Source organism: Mauremys mutica, chromosome 12 (assembly GCF_020497125.1).
Source record: "Mauremys mutica isolate MM-2020 ecotype Southern chromosome 12, ASM2049712v1, whole genome shotgun sequence".
In the NCBI taxonomy this organism is placed as follows: Eukaryota; Metazoa; Chordata; order Testudines; family Geoemydidae; genus Mauremys; species Mauremys mutica.
The window spans coordinates 51,448,407-51,468,428 of NC_059083.1; the positions used below are offsets into that span (position 1 = coordinate 51,448,407).

The following is a 20,022-nucleotide window of genomic DNA, read 5'->3' on the forward strand; positions in this document are numbered from 1 at the left end:
GGTTCTTGTGTATTCAGATTCTGGATTCTAAAACATAGAGTCATGATACACTGCAACCTTCCAGCAGGAGTATTTATGTTTGTATCTGTGTGTGTGTGTGTGTGTGTGCTGTGAGGATCACAGTTCTCAGTGTGAGTGGGGGAGGGAATTCTCCTTTGTTCTCAGGTAAAGTTGTGGGTGCTGAGTATTTATGAGAATCTGGGTAATAAAGTCATTTTTCCTGACTAGCACAAGAGACCCCTGGGTATGGTCTGAGCATTGCTACTTAGATTACATCTCAAAATACCAGCAACAAAAGTTCAGGCCCAAAATATGCAGAAACAAAATCTTACCTAAGAGCACCTTAATTTTTAAAGAAAAAGGTTGTGATTTTATCTACCAAATACCGTGTTTACTATCGAATAATAGTAAGAATGTTGTATTTGTAAAGCACTATTCATCTGAGGTCTCATAGTGCTGTACTTCTGGTTAGTCTATGATATGCCCAGTATTACCTGATTGTTATGTTCACAACACACACACGGATAATTAAATACTCTTCCTGAAAGGCTGCAATGTAACACTGCTTTATTTCTAAGAATCCAGAACTCTAACAGCCAAATACAGAGAGAGACAAAGCAGGCTGCTCCCTAAGGCAGAACCAAACCCATCCTGCTGTAGGCTGGCTTTTTGCAGACTGACTGCAGAAGACCCAGATGCACATTCCCTACAGAGCCCTTTAGCCTGCAAGTAGGACCAGGAATCCCCTCAGTATTTAAAGTGACACTTGTAATTTCAAGTGTCAGCTTGTAATTTTTACACAGTTTTCAGTATACGGCACTAATTACTTAGCAAGGACTCTCTAGACAGCCATTGCTCCAAGGCCCTGGAAAGAGGACACTGGAGGAATTTTTACTCTGAATCTCCAGGCTTGAGTTTAGTTTTAATGAATATCCTGTATTAATGTATTTTGGGCCAAATTCTTTCATGTGCTGAACCCCACTGAGCACAGGTGAGTCAGGGTGTCAGGAAGCTGCTCACAACTCTCTGATTCTGAGGGCCAGTCTGCACTGGCTGCAGTCTTGGGATCAGTTAGAGCAGCCTCGGGAATGCCTGTGGGGGACAGTGTAGCATAATGGAGCTGCACTCTACCCCCTCCCTACCCTCAGCACACCCCCTCCCATTAATTAACCATGTTCAGTAACCAGACTAAAGTTTGGGTTTTCATCGGCTTAATAATAAAGCACAAAGCAGCCACATCTCCCTGTGTATTTCCCTGTGCGAGTCTTGTAAGTAGTCCCAGTGTCACCACTGTCACAGTGTCCTGCCTTCATTCTGCGCGTGTTTGCTCCCAAGTCAATGGCACTTTCTCTTGCAGAGCTGTTTTTCCCCCGAGTCAATCCCTGGATGGTGGCTCTATGGGTGATCCTGGCTCTCCTGGCTGTTCTCCTTCTCCTGGCCAGTTACTGCTTCTGGAGGCAACACAGAGCAAAAGGTGAAGTAACAAGAGGGGGGAACTTGGTGATTGTTTATTTTATATATATATAAAACCAAAAGTAAAGATACAAGGATTAAGGGGCTTTGATTCAATGTTTGGAGAAGTTTCAGGCAATGGGAGCTGGGCTGAAGGAGACGAGGGAGCTGAATAAATTATGATCATGTTTGAACCAAGAAGTGTCAAGTGGTTTCACCCCTTCAGATCTCAAGGATCCCAATCAAATGTGATTCTGAACTGTTCCCTGGGGATCAGCCTGGCTCAGTTTGAAACACCATGTGAGGCTCAGGTTACTGAGCTTGGAGCGCTGACACATGTCACTTGGCTGCTTACAGGAAAACCAGAATGCAAAGCCAGGCAGGGCGTACTTATGGCCCAGTTCCCCCTTTCAGTCTGTGCATGAATCCCCTGCCCCATCTCCCCATGCAGGTGAGTAGGAGTTGTGGATGGGCAAGGTAGTGGCTGTGCTAACAGAAAGGTTAGCAGTTACCTTATCTACCCTAAGGGTATGTCTACACTGCTCACGTTACAACACTGACGTGGGAAAAAAGCACCCAAACGAGCGGTGGTAGCTTTATCGTCAGGAGCGCGGCTCCCAGTGATTAAAGCGCTGTCTATACTGGCACTTTTCAACACTAAAACTTTTGTTACTCAGGGGGGTGTTTTTTCACTGCCCTGAACAACTAAAATTTTAGCACTGAAAGTGGTAGTGTAGACACAGCCTAAGATTTGTTTAACCTGAGATCCTGCTACAGCAACAGGGCAATTAACTCTCTATTGCAATATAAATGCTCAGCTGTAGGTTTTTTTCCCCTTTAGTTCTAAAAGGCAGAAATTGTCCTTCAGTGATCTTTGTGTTTATTGGGCAGCTGGGGTTTTCAATGCTGCATAAGGGGTTTGAATGCCTGATTTTTGTTTAAAGTAATGGGCACTGAATGTGCAAACCCCAAAGCAGCTGTGAAAGTCCCACCTGGAGAGTTTTCTCACCTGAAGTGCTGTGAACTGTATATAGAAAAAGCAGCAAAGAATCCTGTGGCACCTTATAGACTAACAGACGTTTTGCAGCATGAGCTTTCGTGGGTGAAATGCCCACTTCGTCGGATGCAAGAGTGGAAATTTCCAGGGGCAGGTAAATATAACCAAGCAAGAAGCAAGCTAGAGATAACGAGGTTAGATCAATCAGGGAGGATGAGGCCCTGTTCTAGCAGTTGAGGTGTGAAAACCAAGGGAGGAGAAACTGGTTCTGTAGTTGGCAAGCCATTCACAGTCTTTGTTTAATCCTAAACTGAGGGTGTCAAATTTGCAAATGAACTGAAGCTCAGCAGTTTCTCTTAGAAGTCTGGTCCTAAAGTTTTTTTGCTGGAGGATGGCCACCTTAAGATCTGCTATTGTGTGGCCAGGGAGGTTGAAGTGTTCTCCTACAGGTTTTTGTATATTGCCATTCCTAATATCTGATTTGTGTCCATTTATCCTTTTCCTTAGAGACTGTCCAGTTTGGCCGATGTACATAGCAGAAGGGCATTGCTGGCATATGATGGTGTATATTACATTGGTGGACGTGCAGGTGAATGAACCGGTGATGGTGTGGCTGATCTGGTTAGGTCCTGTGATGGTGTTGCTGGTGTAGATATGTGGGCAGAGTTGGCATCGAGGTTTGTTGCATGGATTGGTTCCTGAGCTAGAGTTACTATGGTGCGGTGTGCAGTTGCTGGTGAGAATATGCTTCAGGTTGGCAGGTTGTCTGTGGGCGAGGACTGGCCTGCCACCCAAGGCCTGTGAAAGTGTGGGATCATTGTCCAGGATGGGTTGTAGATCCCTGATGATGCGTTGGAGGGGCTTTAGCTGGGGACTGTATGTGATGGCCAGTGGAGTCCTGTTGGTTTCTTTCTTGGGTTTGTCTTGCAGTAGGAGGCTTCTGGGTACACGTCTGGCTCTGTTGATCTGTTTCCTTATTTCCTCGTGCGGGTACTGTAGTTTTGAGAATGCTTGGTGGAGATTTTCTAGGTGTTGGTCTCTGTCTGTGGGGTTAGAGCAGATGTGGTTGTACCTCAGTGCTTGGCTGTAGACAATGGATCTCGTGGTGTGTCCGGGATGGAAGCTGGAGGCATGAAGGTAGGCATAGCGGTCGGTAGGTTTTCGGTATAGGGTGGTGTTAATGTGACCATCACTTATTAGCACCGTGGTGTCTAGGAAGTGGACCTCCCGTGTAGATTGGTCCAGGCTGAGGTTGATGGAGGGGTGGAAGCTGTTGAAATCGTGGTGGAATTTTTCCAGAGTCTCCTTCCCATGGGTCCAGATGATGAAGATGTCATCAATGTAGCGTAGGTAGAGAAGGGGTGTGAGTGGACGGGAGCTGAGGAAGCGCTGTTCCATAAAAATATTGGCATATTGTGGGGCCATGCGGGTGCCCATAGCGGTGCCACTGATCTGGAGATATATATTGTCATCAAATTTGAAATAGTTGTGTGTGAGGATAAAGGCACAGAGCTCAGCAACCAGTTGTGCTGTGGCATCATCAGGGATACTGTTCCTGACAGCTTGTATTCCATCTGTGTGTGGGATGTTTGTGTAGAGAGCCTCTACATCCATGGTGGCTAGGATGGTGTTTTCTGGAAGGTCATCAATGCATTGTAGTTTCCTCAGGAAATCAGTAGTGTCACGGTGATAGCTGGGAGTGCTGGTGGCGTAGGGTCTGAGCAGAGAGTCCACATATCCAGACAGTCCTTCAGTGAGAGTTCCAATGCCCGAGATGATGGGGCGTCCAGGATTTCTGGGTTTGTGGATCTTGGGTAGTAGATAGAATAATCCTGGTCGGGGCTCTAAGGGTATGTTGATTTGTTCTGGTGTTAGTGTAGGGAGTGTCCTGAGTAGATGGTGCAGTTTCTTAGTGTATTCCTCAGTGGGATCTGAGGGAAGTAGCCTGTAAAATTTGGAATTGGAGAGTTGTCTGGCGGCCTCCTTTTGGTAGTCAGACCTGTTCATGATGACAACAGCACCTCCTTTATCAGCCTCTTTGATTATAATGTCAGGATGGTTTCTGAGGCTGTGGATGGCATTGCGTTCTGCACGACTTAGGTTGTGAGGCAAGCGATGTTGTTTTTCCACAATTTCTGCCTGTGCACTCGGCGGAAGCAATCAATGTATAGGTCCAGACTGTCATTTTGACCCTCAGAAGGAGTCCATGTGGAGTTCTTCTTCTTGTGCTGTTGGTGGGAGGGTAACTGTGTGTCAGTGCGCTGTTCAGTGTTGTCCTGAAAGTATTCTTTGAGTCGGAGACGGCGAAAGTAGGCTTCCAGATCGCTGCAGAACTGTATCATGTTGGTGGGGGTGGTAGGGCAGAAGGAGAGTCCCCGAGATAGGACAGACTGTTCTTCTGGGCTGAGTGTGTGGTTGGATAGATTGACGATATTGCTGGGTGGGTTAGGGGTACCACGGTTGTGGCCCCATGTGGCAGGTAGGAGTTTAGACAGCTTACAGTCCTTTTTCCTTTGTAGAGAGGTGAAGTGAGTAATGTAGATCTCCTGTCTTATTTTAGTGAAGTCCGTTTGTATGGAAGTTTGGTTATAGATGAGCGTCTCCAGGTTGGAGAGCTCTTTTTTGATGTTTTCCTGTTTGCTGTATAGGATGCTGATCAGGTGGTTCCTCAGTTTCTTTGATAGAGTATGGCATAATCTCTCACTGTGGTCTGTGTAGTATATAGATAGCAGTGGATTTTTTACCTTTAGTCCATTAGGTATGATGTCCATCCGTTTGCATTTGGAAAGGAAGATGATATCCATCTGTATTTGTGCAAGTTTCTTCATGAGGTTGATGGATTTCCACTCCATACGGCTAAATGCAGTGCCTTGCATGGTGTCAAGTATCAGAAGGGTAGCCGTGTTAGTCTGGTTCCGTAAAAGCAGCAAAGAATCCTGTGGCACCTTATAGACTAACAGACGTTTTGCAGCATGAGCTTTCGTGGGTGAATGCCCACTTCGTCGGATGCAAGAGAAACCAGCAATGCCCTTCTGCTATGTACATCGGCCAAACTGGACAGTCTCTAAGGAAAAGGATAAATGGACACAAATCAGATATTAGGAATGGCAATATACAAAAACCTGTAGGAGAACACTTCAACCTCCCTGGCCACACAATAGCAGATCTTAAGGTGGCCATCCTCCAGCAAAAAAACTTTAGGACCAGACTTCTAAGAGAAACTGCTGAGCTTCAGTTCATTTGCAAATTTGACACCCTCAGTTTAGGATTAAACAAAGACTGTGAATGGCTTGCCAACTACAGAACCAGTTTCTCCTCCCTTGGTTTTCACACCTCAACTGCTAGAACAGGGCCTCATCCTCCCTGATTGATCTAACCTCGTTATCTCTAGCTTGCTTCTTGCTTGCTTATATTTACCTGCCCCTGGAAATTTCCACTCTTGCATCTGACGAAGTGGGCATTCACCCACGAAAGCTCATGCTGCAAAATGTCTGTTAGTCTATAAGGTGCCACGGGAGTCTTTGCTGCTTTTACAGAACCAGACTAACACGGCTACCCCTCTGATACTTGTATATAGAAATGTACTAGTGCTGGAAGAATTGGGAAGGGGAAATGTCTGTTACAATGATTTCCCAATGTTGACGGAACCAGGTAATTCAGAGAAGCAGAGATGAGTTGTGCTTTGTACTTGTGAAAGTTGGAACTGGATGTTGCACCTTTAGAACTGTTGCCTACACACTCTGTCAGCACCAGGTGTGAACTGGTTTAGTTTGTGGCCTGTTAGTTAATGAGGGGAGAAAAATAACAGAAATGTGGAAATGGCAGAGGTGCTTAATGATTTCTTTGTTTCTGTTTTCACTGAGAAGGTTGGTGGTGATTGAACGTCTAGTGTAGTGAATGCCAGGGAAAATGAGGTAGGATCAGAAGAGGCTAAAATAGGAAAAGAACAAGTTAAAAATTACTTGGACAAATTAGATGTCTTCAAGTCACCAGGGCCTGATGAAATGCCTAGAATACTCAAGGAGCTGACTAAGGAGATATCTGAGCCATAGGTGGTTATCTTTGAAAAGTCATGGAAGACGAGAGAGATTCCAGAAAACTGGAAAAGGGCAAATATAGTGCCCATCTATGGGTATATCTACACTGGCAAGTATCTGCGCAACAAGTTACACCACTTTTATTAAAGTGCTGGAATTAAACCACTGCTGTGTATCCACACTGGGCTCCTTGTGACGATGGAGCACATCCACATTAGCAGCTCTTGCAAGGGCAAAGAGAGCAGTGCACTGTGGTAGCTATCCCACCGTGCAACTGGCCGCAGGGTGCTTTGGGAAGGGTTTGCAATGCCTCATGGGGCAGGCACAGCATCACATGATGCAGATTTCCCAATCCATTGTTCCATGGGCATCCTACTACAGCTGCTGCTCAACTGAAGTGTGTGACAAGGAGTGTGTGTGTGTGTATGGAGCGGGGGAGAGACAGTGTGTTTTGGGGGACAGAGATGAGTCAGCATGCTGTCTTGTAAGTTCACACAGCGGCAGCAAGCAACCAGTTTTGTGGTAGGGGGAGGGGGAAACCCCAACATCAGCACCCGCCTCCCTCCCCAGCTCTCTGCACAGCACTTGCCTCTCTCTCTTACACATTCAGGCCCCGTCTACACTGGCAAGTTTGTGCGCAGTAAAGCAGCTTTGAGCGCTGTAACTCCCGAGGTGTACACACTGCCAAGCCACTTAGTGCGCAGAATCTGTGCTGTTGTAGCACTCTAAAAAAAACCACCCCAACAAGAGGTGCTGGGGCTACAGCGCTGTGGTGCCAGTGTAGACAGTGTGGCGATTACAGCCCTGTGATTGGCCTCTACGAGGTGTCCCACAATGCCTGTTCTCACCTCTCTGGCCATCAGTTTGAACTCTACTGCCCTGCCCTCAGGTGACCATCAGCCCCAGCCTGTAAATTCTTTTGCAAATTTGAAAGTCCCCTTCCTGTTTGCTCGGGGACAGGTGCAGTGGTCTCAGAGCATCTTTCCAGGTGGCCATGCCTGCTCCATGCACCAGGCCATCCCCCACTTGGAGCAATGCTGAGCTGCTGGATCTCATCAGTATTTGGGGAGAGGAGGCAAATACAGTGCAGTCAGAGCTCCACTCCAGCTGTTGGAATTATGATACCTATGGACAGATTTCTAGATGCATGACAGAAAGGGGCCATGACCGGGACACACTGCAGTGCAGGGTCAGAGTGAAGGAGCTGCGGAACACCTACCACAAGGTGCGGGAGGCAAACTGCCGCTCTGGTGCTGCACCCACAAGCTGACAGTTCTACAAAGAGCTGGATGCGATACTCGCTGGTGACCCCACCTCCACTGCAAAGGACCCTGTGGATACTTCAGTGGCTTGCATGCCAGTTGACAATGCACTGAGCCAGGAAGAGGCAATCTTGGATGAAGATGGGGAGAGGGAGCCAGAGGCAGAGGATGACTCGGAGACCAGAGATGCATGCAGTCAGGAGCTCTTCTCTACCCCGGAGGAGCCTAGCCAGTCACAGCAGTCAGAGCTTGGCGAAGTGCAAACAGGAGAGGAGGCCCCTGGTAAGTGGATCTGATTTTGGGAATTGCTGAAGCGAGTTGTTGAGGGAAGAAGGGTTGCAGAAAGCAGGCTTGTCTCCCACCTCATGCCTAGTCTGAGCGGTGGAACAGGCTGTTGATACGCTCCCTCACTTCACGGGAGTCTCCCTCGGAGATCTCCAGGAAACTCTCGTGGAGATACTGGGCAATCCGCTGCCACAGGTTCCTCGGCAGAGCTGCTTTGTTTCTTGTCCCATTAACAGTAACTTTCCTGCGCCACTGTGCCGTCATGGGCAGGGGGCGAGAGGAACCATAGCTGCACACAGGCTAGCTGCATAGGGGACAGGCTGGAAGCCGCAGGCTTGGAGAAGACCCTCTCTTAATTCTCTGCTCACCCTCAGCAGCAAGATATCTTCCATAATGAACACCTCCCATGGAAAGTGTGGGGACAGGGCTGATTATCAGGCCCACCCTACAGTGCTGGCTCTCCCCAAGTGCCCATGAGCCACGTGCTCAGTGTACAGCAGGGTCTGGGAACAGTGATTTACCCTCCCCCTGTTTTGGGGGGTCTTCTGGCTCATGTGTGCTTGCCTGGGGGTCAGCCAGTTAGTGACAGGTGCCTGAGTACTGGCTGTGTTTTCAAGCACTGAAACAGTGTTGTCTGTGTTGCAAACAATCCTGCTTCTGTAAAATGTTGCATTTAAACTTCACATAAATCTTGGGAGCACAGCCTCCCTCTTTGTTATTGGCGGCAGAATGACTGGGCAGAAATAGAAAGCGTCCAAGGAGAACTAAGGAGGACTTTATGCGTGAGGTTATGATGCACTCCGCCGCTGACAAACAGGGATTGAAGGAGTGGCGGGATAGTGAGAAGAGGGACCGGAAGGAGAACGTGGCACACCAGAAAGAAGCTACGGGATGGCTGTTAACAGTTAGGGAGCACTGAGTGGAAATGCTCCAGGTGATATTAGCTCTTCAAACCGAGCAGCTCCGCACCCATCCACCGCTGCAGCCACTGTTGCAAAACTCTTTCCCATGCGCGTCCCAGACACTGCTAACACACTGTTATAAACATCTTGGCTCCACTCTCTACCCGCAGCATTCCACTCCTCCCTCCTCACAGTCCAGCAGTGTGGACTCCGAATACCCACTGCACTCAACACCCATCCCTCTGCAGTTTGGCCCGGCTGAAGTACCGCACCCGCTGCATCGTACTACTAAGGAGAAGGTTGGGTATGATCCCTGGACATACACAAATCTGTAATCGTTCTGGGACCTCTCCGCCTCTTGAGACCTTCCCTTCCCCCACCCCACCCCGCTGATGATTTTTTTCATTTGACTCTCTCCTCTGGTTGTTGTCTTTCCATAAAAGAATTGTGTTGGTTTGAAATCAACCTTTATTCTATTAAGTGGAAGCAAAGAGAGCACTGCAAAGCAACATACAGTTATGTTAAGGCCCCCTCTTGCATCACGTGCACCAATCACCTCCTAGCATTACAAGCACTGCAATCCCGAACATAGCAACAGATAATAGTGGCTTTCAGCTTCAAATTGTTGCCTCAAAGCATCCCTGATACTTATGGCCCCGCTCTGTGCCCCTTTAATAGCCCTGGTCTCTGGCTGTTCACACTCAGCCTTCAGGTGCTGAGCCTCTGTGGTCCAGCCCTGAGTGAAGTTTTCACCCTTCCCTTCACAAATACTATGGAGTGTACAGCACACGGTTGTAAGCATAGGAATATTGTCATAAGCCATGTCCAGCTTCCCATACAGGCATCGCCAGCGGGCTTTTAAATGGCCAAATGCACACTCCACAGTCATTCTGCATTTGCTCAGCTTGTTGTTGAACAGCTCCTTGCTGCTGTCAAGTTGCCCCATGTATGGCTTCATGAGCCACGGCATTAAGGAGTAGGAGGGGTCTCCCAGGATCACAATGGGCATTTCGACTTCCCCTACAGTGATCTTCTGATCAGGGAAGAAGGTCCCTGTTTGCAGCTTCTTGAACAGGCCAGTGTTCTGAAAGATGCATGTGTCATGCACCTTTCTGGACCAGCCTGCATTAATGGCTGTGAAATGCCCACGATGATCCACAAGCAACTGGAGAACCACTGAGAAATGCTCCTTGTGATTAATGTACTCGGAGGCTAGGTGGTCTGGTGCCAGAATTGGAATGTGCGAGCCATATATCACCCCTCCCCAGTTAGGGAAGCCAATTTGTGCAAAGCCATCCACAGTATCACACACGTTGCCCAGACTCATGGTCTTTCAGAGCAGAATGCGACTACTGGCCCTGCACACTTCCATCAACACGATTCCAGTGATCGACTTTCCCACTCCGAACTGGTTAGCGACCAATCGGTAGCAGTCTGGAGTAGCCAGCTTCTGCAGTGCAATTGCCACATGCTTCTCCAGCAACAGGGCAGCTCTCATTTTCATGTCCTTGCATCACATGGCTGGGGGAGCTCATCACACAGTCCCATGAATGTGGCTTCCTCATCTGAAAGTTCTGCAGCCACTGCTCATCATCCCAGATGTGCATCATGATGTGATCCCACCATTCAGTGATTGTTTCCTGAGCCCAAAAGTGGAGTTCCACCGTGGTCAGCACCTCTGTGAATTCCACAAGCAATCTCGTGTCATAGCTGGTATGCGTGGTGAGATCAATGTCACCCTCCTCTTGCCTTTGTACTTTAAGGAATAGCGCCACTGCCATTTGTGATGTGTTGGTCAGTGCGAGCAGCATTCTGGTCAACAGCTCAGGATCCATTCCTGCAGCCTGAAGAGGCAGGGCGCGCAGCACACAAACCATTGAAAGATGGTGCCAAATGCGGACGGGAGCACAGGTATTACTGGGATGCGAAGCAATGCATCACGGGGCATTGGGACAGGATCCAGGATTCCCCGCGACCCCATCCACCTTCCCACAAGTCTTAGCAGCAAAAGAGAAAGAGGTGCTCTGTGGGATAGCTGCCCAGAGTGCACCGCTCTGAATAGCGCTGCAAGTGTGAACACGCTATTGTGCAGGCAGCTGTCAGTGCGGACACACAACAGCGGTTTCCCTTCTGTGCTGTCTGAGCAGCACTGTAACTTTGCCAGTGTAGATGTGTGTACACACACACACACCCTCTGCCTCTGTGTTCAACAGCAGGAGCATTCCACATTAGAGGTTTGCTTTGTGTCCCAGAGCAGATCAGCACAGCATGCAGGGGCTGTCAGAAATGGAGCTTTGAAAGAGGAGGGGCACATGTCTCCAGGGCAGCCAAATTCAAAACAATGAGCACAGCAGCTCATTGTTTTGAATTCGGCTGCCCAGGAGATTATGGGCTGCCCTTGAGGGATTATGGGACACTTCTGGAGGCCAATTGATTGCTTTCTGTACTGTAATGTGTTTCCACTGCCAATACAGAGCTGGATCCTCTGCGCTTTAAGGCTCACGACTCTTGTCAAGGTGTTTTGTTTTGTAAAACTGCAACTGAGGAATTTCTGTGCACAAAGTGGCTTGGCAGTGTGTACACCTCGGGAGTTACACCGCAGAAAGCTGCTTTACTGCTCAGTAACTTGCCAGTGTAGACAAGGCCTATAAAAAGGGGAAGAAGGACAATCCGGAGAATTACAGACCAGTCAGCTTAACTTCTGTGCCCAGAAAGATAATGGAGCAAATAATCATGGAATCAATTTGCAAACATCTAGAAGATAATGAGGTGATAAGTAACAGTCAGCATGGATTTGTCAAGAACAAATTGTGTCAAACCAACCTGATAGCTTTCTTTGACAGGGTAACAAGCCTTGTGGATGGGGGGAAGTGATAGAAGTGGTATATCTTAACTTTAGTAAAGCTTTTAATACTGTCTCGCATGACCTTCTCGTAAACAAACTAGGGAAATACAACCTAGATGGAGCTACTATAAGGTGAGTGCAAAACTGGTTGGAAAACCGTTCCTAGAGAGTAGTTATCAGTGGTTCACAGTCATGCTGGAAGGGCATAATGAGGGGGATCCTGCAGGGATCAGTTCTGGGTCCGGTTCTGTTCCATATCTTCATCAATGATTTAGATAATGGCATAGAGAGTACACTTATAAAGTTTGCGGATGATACCAAGCTGGGAGGGGTTGCAAGTGCTTTGGAGGGTAGGATTCAAATTCAAAATGATCTGGACAAATTGGAGAAATGGTCTGAAGTAAATAGGATGAAATTCAATAGTCACAAATGCAAACTACTCTACTTAGGAAGGAACAATCAATTGCACACATACAAAATGGGAAATGACAGCCTAGGAAGAAGTACTGCGGAAAGGTATCGGGGGGTCATAGTGGACCACAAGCTAAATATGAGTCAACAGTGTAACACTGTTGCAAAAAAAGTGAACATAATTCTGGGATATATTAGTAGGAGTGTTGTAAGCAAGACACGAGAAGTAATTCTTCTGCTTTACTGCACGCTGATTAGGCTTCAACTGGAGTACAGGTCTGTCTCATCTTACGCTGGGGTTACGTTCCACAGTCAGTGCGTAAAGCGAAAATCGTGTATAGTCAAAATTACATTGAGTGTAATGGCGAGCGGAATCGCCCGCACTACAGAAACAGTATTTAAATTGTTATTTTTCTCGTTTTTTTCTTGTTTTTGCCAACTGCGTAAAGCTGAAATCATGCATATTAAATGTGCCTAAGATGCGACAGACCTGTATTGTGTCCAGTTCTGGGCACCACATTTCAGGAAGGATGTGGACATATTGAAGAGAGTCCAGAGAAGAGTGACAAAAATGATGAAAGATCTAGAGGAAGATTGAAAAAATTGGGTTTGTTTAGTCTGGAAAAGAGAAGGCTGAGAGGGGACATGATAACGGTTTTCAAGAATGTAAAAGGTTGTTACAAGGAGGAGGAAGAAAAATTGTTTTTCTTAACCTCTGAGGATAGGACAAGAAGCAATGGGCTTAAATTGCAGAAAAGGCAGTTTTGGTTGAACATTAGGAAAAACTTCCTAACTGTCAGGGTGGTTAAGCACTGGAATAAATTGCCTTGGGAGGTTGTGCAGTCTCCACCACTGGGGATTTTTAAGAGCAGGTTAGACAAGCACCTGTCAGGGATGGTCTAGATAATACTTAGTCCTGCCATGAGTGCAGGGGACTGGACTAGATGACCTCCCTTCCAGTTCTATGATTCTATGTGGCTTGAGTCCACAGTCTCATAGGTGCCGACTGTGTGGGTACTATGAGGCTGGAGCACCCACTGGGAAAAATTAGTGGGTCCTCAGCACCCACTGGCATCCAAGCTGCCCCCTCCCCACAGCGAGTCTCAGTTGCCGGAGGCCCCACTGACCAACTCCTCCCTCTCCCTCCCAGGCCCTCCTGCCCACCACGAAACAGCTGTTTTGCAGCATTCAGGATGCTCTGGGCTTGGGTGAATAGGGGTGGAATGGGTTGGGGAGAGGCGGGGTTGGGACTTCGGGGAAGGGCCTAGAAACATACTTTTTCTTCAAGAAGAAAGTCTGTGCTCAGCAGCGACTCGCAGACATGACGTGACCTCCATTTCCAGCAACGTTGGTACCCCATGGCTGACGCACCCAAGAGGACGAGCTCCCAATGGAAAGAGCTGATCTTAGAGGCGATGCCTGTAGGGGCCCATCCACACCTCACTCCCTGGCTCACGCTGACCTGAGCACCCAGCTAAAGAAAGACACCTCCACCCCATTCTTAGCTGGGGCACCTCCCACTTAACCTGGACTTACGGGGAGCTGTTCCCATGTATCATCAGGACCAAGGAGGCAGGCACCATCCTCAAGATTAGAAGTTGGCCTGGGATGGGAGTGCAGGGACCTTCACAGACAGACCCTTCTGTGTCTCTCCCTTTGTTCCTCTATTTCATAAATACAGCAGAGCTGCATTAAACAATAATAGGAACTTTACCATAAATATGATGGAATGAAATCTCATCTCTCCCCCTTTTCTCCCCCTAGAGACGCTGCGATCTGAAGTGGAGAGTGAGAAAGTTCAGTGTCTGGGCTAGTTACATTAACTGATGAAAGGGTTATTCCTAGAAATGTGACAGGGGAAACTCACTTCTCACCCTTTTTTCTCTCTAGAGACTCTGCAATCTGAACTGAAGAGCGAGAAAGGTCAGTGTCTGGGGCCAATGGGCTGGGTTACAGGTTATATGAGAATGTTTCCCAAAAATGTGGCGGGTCAGTAAACTAGAGATTACCGAGCAGGGGAGACATTTGGAATGAAGCCAAAGGGAGGCAGGGACCCAATGTAAAGATTGTCACAGCTGGGGATTCGGGGGCAGCAGCACCTGCAGCAGGGACACGGCAGAGCAATGGGGAGCAGTGATGGGAGCCCCTCCCTGCAGCAAGCGTTGTGGGGGAAGGTATTCGATTCCAATGGGGAGGAAGGGTAGAGGGAGAGTAAATGTGTGTGTTGGAGAAAGTGCAAAACACCCGTGGGATGGAACAATTACAAATGACGTGCTGGTGTTTGAATGGGTGATGGGGAATGTCTCCATGTCATATCGGCACCAGAGCCCAAGCAGCGAGGCCAGGGCTGCTCACGCTGACACAGACGGGCTCTGAAGGGGAAGGGGCCAATTGTCCTTAAACCCCATGGAAGTTACAGACACGGCACCCTGAGGCCAGGCCAGAGTCATTGCTGGGGGCTGAGACTTGTCCAGTATTTAACAGAGTCCCTCACATGGGGATCCCCCCGTGTTCTGGCCTTTCCATGGCTGTGTAAAGAGGGAAGGGGCAGGATTTCACCCTCAGTGACCATGTGCTGCGGGGTGTGTGTGTTTGTTCTGGTATCCAGGACCATGATGCATTTTGTACTTGGGGGAAGGGAGGGAGAATGTATCTCCTCTCTCCCCTCCCTGTTTTACCATGCACAGAGGTCACACTGTATTTGGATAGAGAAGGGAGGGGCCTGAATTTTCTGTTTCTCACCCCAGGAACCTTTGATGACAGGTAGCTGCCCCACTGCCTTCTGCCCCAATATCTGACATTGCCCCATTGCTACCTTCCCCAGTACCTGTCCACATCCAGATATGAGGGAGATGCACAGAAGTTGGATGTTTCTGCTAAAATGATCAGCAGTGAGAATGGTGACAATTAAATTGTCATCGATCAGGCCTTAGTGTCAGCATCCCCACCCCACTGTCCTGAGTGTGAGCAGCAAACAGCGCTGCCTGCAGACTCAGGCAGATCTCACTGGGCTGGAGCACTGCGTACACTGAGATCACCCGCTCAGTTATACCTTCATACTCATCAAAGCTGGGCACATTGAAAATAGGATTCTAGGTCACCACAGAACTGTATCATATTTGTGGGGGTGGAGGGGCCCCCTATTTTCTATATCTCAGACTTAAGAACATGCTTCTGAACAGCATAATAACCCACAGAGAGCTTCCTACCAACACTACAAAAAGAAGGATTCTGGGTGGACTCCTCCTGAAGGTTGAAACAACAGACTGGACTTCTACATAGAATGCTTCCACCGAAGTGCACGGGCTGAATTTGTGGACAAACAGCATTCAGAGCACCCAGGATCAGGGGGATGCAATGTGGGCTTAAAGCTGCTGTAGCCGTCCTGTGCCCTGGGCTACGGGTTCTGAGCACAGAATCTCACCCTGACAGCTTAGATCACGGAGCACATTTATGTGGCAATTCTGTAACTAGAGGGTTGCTTACTTCGTTGTGTAAGCGGGGGAATGGTCCCGCTATTGTGGGGAACTTTCCTGGTTTATACACTGCCCCAGTGAAGTGGGCTAGCGAAAGGATCTGAGTCCTCGATCCCACTCCCTGTCTGACCTCAAGGGCTCCCCTTCCACTCTCCTGTGTGGCAGAGTCCTCATAACCCCAACAACGCTGTGCCCATGATTCCAGGGGGGCTTGACCCCCAACCTTGTTGTGGTCACCTAGGACAGGGGCTAGGGTGTCCCCACTCCGGGGTGCTCCCTCTGCACTGGATGCTTCCCTGACTCACTGATCATTGGAAATGGGAAAGGTTAAAGGAAAACACGTCACCCTGCTCTGTGGCACAGGGGCATCACAACCAGCGTCTCTGGAATGTAAGGGAAGTTTAGTCTGTTCCTCACAAGTCCCAGGCCCCTGCTCAGGCCCTGGCTGTGCTGCAGGGACACTGTGGGTCAGACACTTGCTCTGGCAGTGTCCACACACTCTCAGGCTCCAGGTGGCAGGACCCTTCTTCCCAGCATCGCCCCCGCCCTGTCAGGGTTACGACCCCCGTCCAAGTCTGGCCTGCAGGGCCTCTTGGCTGAGGGCGTCTCCCTGTACTGGGCCTTTTGCTCAGGGTCCCCCTCACTCTCCCCAACTGCCCACCGCACCCAGCTCTGGACTGTTCCAGCCTCAGCTCCAGCTCCAGCTCCAGCTCCATTCGGCCTCAGCACGGCTGCTGCTCTGCCTTCAGCTCCCTGGGCTGCTTCTCTGGCTCTGGTTGCTACAGCTCTGCTCCCAGCACAGGTCTGCTCTGTAGGCTGCTTCTGTGACTCTGCTCCCAGCACAGACCTGCTTCCTGGGCTGCTTGTCTGGCCCCTCTGGCTGGCACGACTCTGCTCCCCAGCTCAGCTTGGGCCCCTGCTCTCTCCTTAGCTTGGCCCCACTCTGTCTGACCAAGGCAATTCCAGCTCACACAGAGGATGGGACCCCCCTGGCCTCCTGACTCCCTGATTAGCCTGCCCGCCCTGTCAATCAGGCTGAACTGGAGCACTGGCCTCTCCCCATTGTTCCTGGGGACTGTCAGTCTCAGGGTCCTGATTTTTTCCATTGTCTCTTCCCCTTTCTTTTGATAGCGGGAGCTAGCCAACCAAAGCACCCCCACTGAGTGTTAGTCAGGGGCAACAGTCCCCTTACAATTGCTTACATAGGCCCAGGGCTGCATCCAGCTGGGCTCCTCACCCCAGCCCCTCAACCTTCAAATGGGTCCCTCTCCTCCCCCGCACCCCCATTGTAGCTCTAACCTACTGATTTTTGTGAAAAGCAGAAAATTGGAATAACTAATTTCCACTAAAATCAGGCTTTTTCTGATTTTCACCCACATCCGTAGGGGTCTGAGCAGGGTGGGGAGGCGAGCGGCCTGGGTGGAATATGGGGGTGAGGAGTCCAGCTGGCAGGGGCTGGTTGAAGAGGAGGCAAGAAGCCCAGCTGGGGACGGGGTGACTGGAGTAGAATGAGGAGCCTGTTAACCCTAACTCTGACCTCACCTCACCTTAAACTCTGACCCTGAGGTCACTGCCTCACCCTGTATCTCAAGGGATCAGATGGTGATTTTAGTGGGAATCGGGCTGTTACAAATTTCCAGTTTTCATGAAAATCAGAAGTTTCTTCCCACTGATGCCCAGAACATGCCCTGAAACACTGGCGCAGATGGAACGTGATTTTCAAAAGTTCTCCCGTTACAGACAGACAGAAACACCATCGAGTTCAGTGTGGGGCCTCCCTTCACTCAGCCAGAGGGGATAGGAGACACCATTTACTCAGTGTTTTACCTGCACTTGGCCTTGTGTCCCCAGTATAAGGGGGGCAGTGGGAATAGCTAGAGGCAAGAGCCCCTGTGTGTGTTCTACTTTCGACCAGCAGAAAAATGACTCCTATAAGTTTGCAATAATTGAGTTAAATCTTCTGCCTTGTAACCCACCTCTCCTGTTATTCACTTCCAGCGGCGCATCGTGCAGAGAATGGTGAGTCTCTTTGTTCATGTCACTGGGGAGGAGAGGGGAAATCTCAGACTTTACAAGAAGTTTCATAGACCCTCTGGGCAGCTCTCAGAGCCCTCGCTGTGAACAGAAAGTCAGTCTGGTTTGTGCGGTGCACAGAGAAGCTCTGCCCCTCGGCCCTCACACTCAGGACGCAGAGCGAACAGACCCAAACCCCACTCACTGAACTCCCAGGGGTTTGTTGCTCCAACACAGCTGGGGGCGGGAGCAGGTTTGGGCTCACTCTGCATGTAGCCAGCGCTGTGCCCAGGCTGTGAGCTGGCTGTTGTAGTTCACATCCTCGGTGTAACCTTGTCAGGCAGATAGTGGCCAGGGACATGGTGGCTGATGATGTCATCATGCTGCTTGTGACAGTGTCACGCTGCTTATCTTCTCTCCTATGCTGATTGGCTGCCAGCTCTGACCCTACTCTGTGCCTGGGCTGGCCGCTAGGCACTACCATAGCACAGAGAGGGGCACGTGCTTTGTTACCCATGTAGGCTGAGCTGTACACCCAGGCGGGCCTTCACCCCACTGCAGGCAGGTCCTTCACCCCATCCCCCATTCATGGCAGATCCCTGTTGATCTGGGTGAAAATTGGAAAACCAAATTCCATTAAATGTGGCTTGGCTTTTCCATGTTTCTGATTTCCACCAAAATCCATAGGGTACTGCACAGGGCTGGAGTCAGGGAGGGGAGGGGTCTGGCTGGATTGGGGACAAGTTACCTGGCTGAGGCAGTGGCTGGAGGGGGATGAGAGGCACCCTGACCCTCACCCTAAACCCTAATCCTAACCCTGAGGTCACTTCCTCGCCCTGTATCCTGAGATTTTAGTGGAAATCAGGCTTTTACAGGTTTCCATTTTTCACCAAAATCCAGAAGCTTCTGCCCATTGATGCCTAAAACATGCCCTGAAATGGAGCTGATGGGACGTGATTTTCAAAAGTTATCACGTTGCAGACAGACAGACGGTCAGAAAGAAACGCCATCGAGTTGGGTGTGGGGCCTCACTTCCCTCAGCCAATAATAATAGTTGAGCTTTAACCTCAAAATAGTTGTTTTCTTTGGTGATAATTATCCAAACAGGCCTTTAGTGTGTGTTCACTAGGGCCTCAGTTCAGCAGGGTAGTTAAGCACATGCTGCACTTGAAGCACAGGAGTCAGTCCATCCCAGTTCAGCGTGTGCTTAAGGGTTTCACTGAATCAGGCTCTAAAACAGAAGCACTAGTTGCTTCAGGAGACGGTGTGAGAAACCCCCTAGTGGCTGATGACAGACTAACCTGCCCCCAGGGAAAGTTTCCTCCTGACCCCAGTCAGTTAGCAATTGGCTTGTGCCCTGAAGCAGGGGGCGGGGGGTGTTCTCTACCTTCCAGAATGGTTGCATATTTTGAGAACTGTGATAAGTCTGGAGATTCACATTTCCATATCAATGCCTGGGGCTTTTTGATTCCTTTGTCCATTTGGGTTTTTTTCTTTGCTTGTCTGTTTTGTTTTAATCCTACCCAGTATAATTCTGTGTGTTCTCATTATCAATCTAAATGTCCTTTTGTTTTACTTCTGCTAAACTCCTGACCTCAACGCTATCTTGTGGAAACTTGTTCCACAGGCTAACTATGCATCCTATAAAACAGTATTTCATAGGATCATACAATCATAGGACTGAAGGAACCTTAAGAGGTCATTTCCTCTTACAGTTTGAAATTTGCTGCTTTTCAGTCTATTTGAGTTTCCTCTTGTTCTTGTATTAGGAGAGAAGGTAGGTGTGAGCACCCAATTTCTCTCTCTCACTCACTGCTTTGTGTTTCTCTGTCATGTCTCCTATCGAAACTAAAATGTGGCATCTTTTTAAATCACTCCTTATTCGGACGTGTCTTCCGGGCTCTAATTATTATTGTTGACCAGCTCTGTAATGTCCTTTCTGCAGGGCCGGCTCTAGGCACCATCAAACCAAGCACATGCTAGGGGTGGCCCTGGCAGCAGCAGCAGCGCGTCCTGCATGGGGGTCGCCCAGGGGCCACTGTGGTTTGCATCGGGGAGCAGCACCCACACCTTGTGGCCGGGTGGGCTCTGAGCGTTGGACACTCGGGCTGGGGGCCGCCCTGCGGGGCGCACAGAGCTGCCTGCCAGTGCTGCAGGGTGGCCGTCCACCAGTGCTGCATCTGGGGCTAGGCGAAGTGGCCTGAGCTACCCAGGGACTGTGGCAGGGTGGCCAGGAGCAGCAGCAGCAGCAGGGACATAGAGGGGACCGGTGACTGGGGTGCTGCCATACGGGGCCGGCATTCTGCTGTCCGGGGCTCCGCTCACTCTGGGGCTGCTCTGCT

The 20,022-nt window shown here is 49.4% G+C and overlaps 2 protein-coding genes and 1 long non-coding RNA gene across 4 annotated transcripts in view; 2 read left to right on the top strand and 1 right to left on the bottom strand.

The window, feature by feature from the left end:
• Window positions 1-20,022, top strand: part of LOC123345325 (maestro heat-like repeat-containing protein family member 1) — a 315,313-nt gene that overhangs the window by 223,980 nt on the left and 71,311 nt on the right. The gene's annotated exons all lie outside the window — the stretch shown is intronic.
• The window catches only part of LOC123345317 (butyrophilin subfamily 1 member A1-like), a 109,952-nt gene that overhangs the window by 75,820 nt on the left and 14,110 nt on the right, over window positions 1-20,022 (top strand). For both annotated transcript variants that reach the window (XM_044982099.1, XM_044982100.1), the window contains exons 11-13: window positions 1,358-1,474; window positions 14,082-14,114; window positions 17,666-17,686. In XM_044982099.1, coding sequence (XP_044838034.1) covers window positions 1,358-1,474; window positions 14,082-14,114; window positions 17,666-17,686 — 171 coding nt within the window. The remainder of the gene's footprint in view (window positions 1-1,357; window positions 1,475-14,081; window positions 14,115-17,665; window positions 17,687-20,022) is intronic.
• LOC123345346 lies at window positions 1,189-18,038 on the bottom strand. Its single transcript, XR_006572769.1, has 3 exons — window positions 17,886-18,038; window positions 17,644-17,782; window positions 1,189-1,451 (listed from the first exon to the last, which is right to left on the bottom strand). It is a non-coding gene; the product is annotated as an uncharacterized LOC123345346 (long non-coding RNA).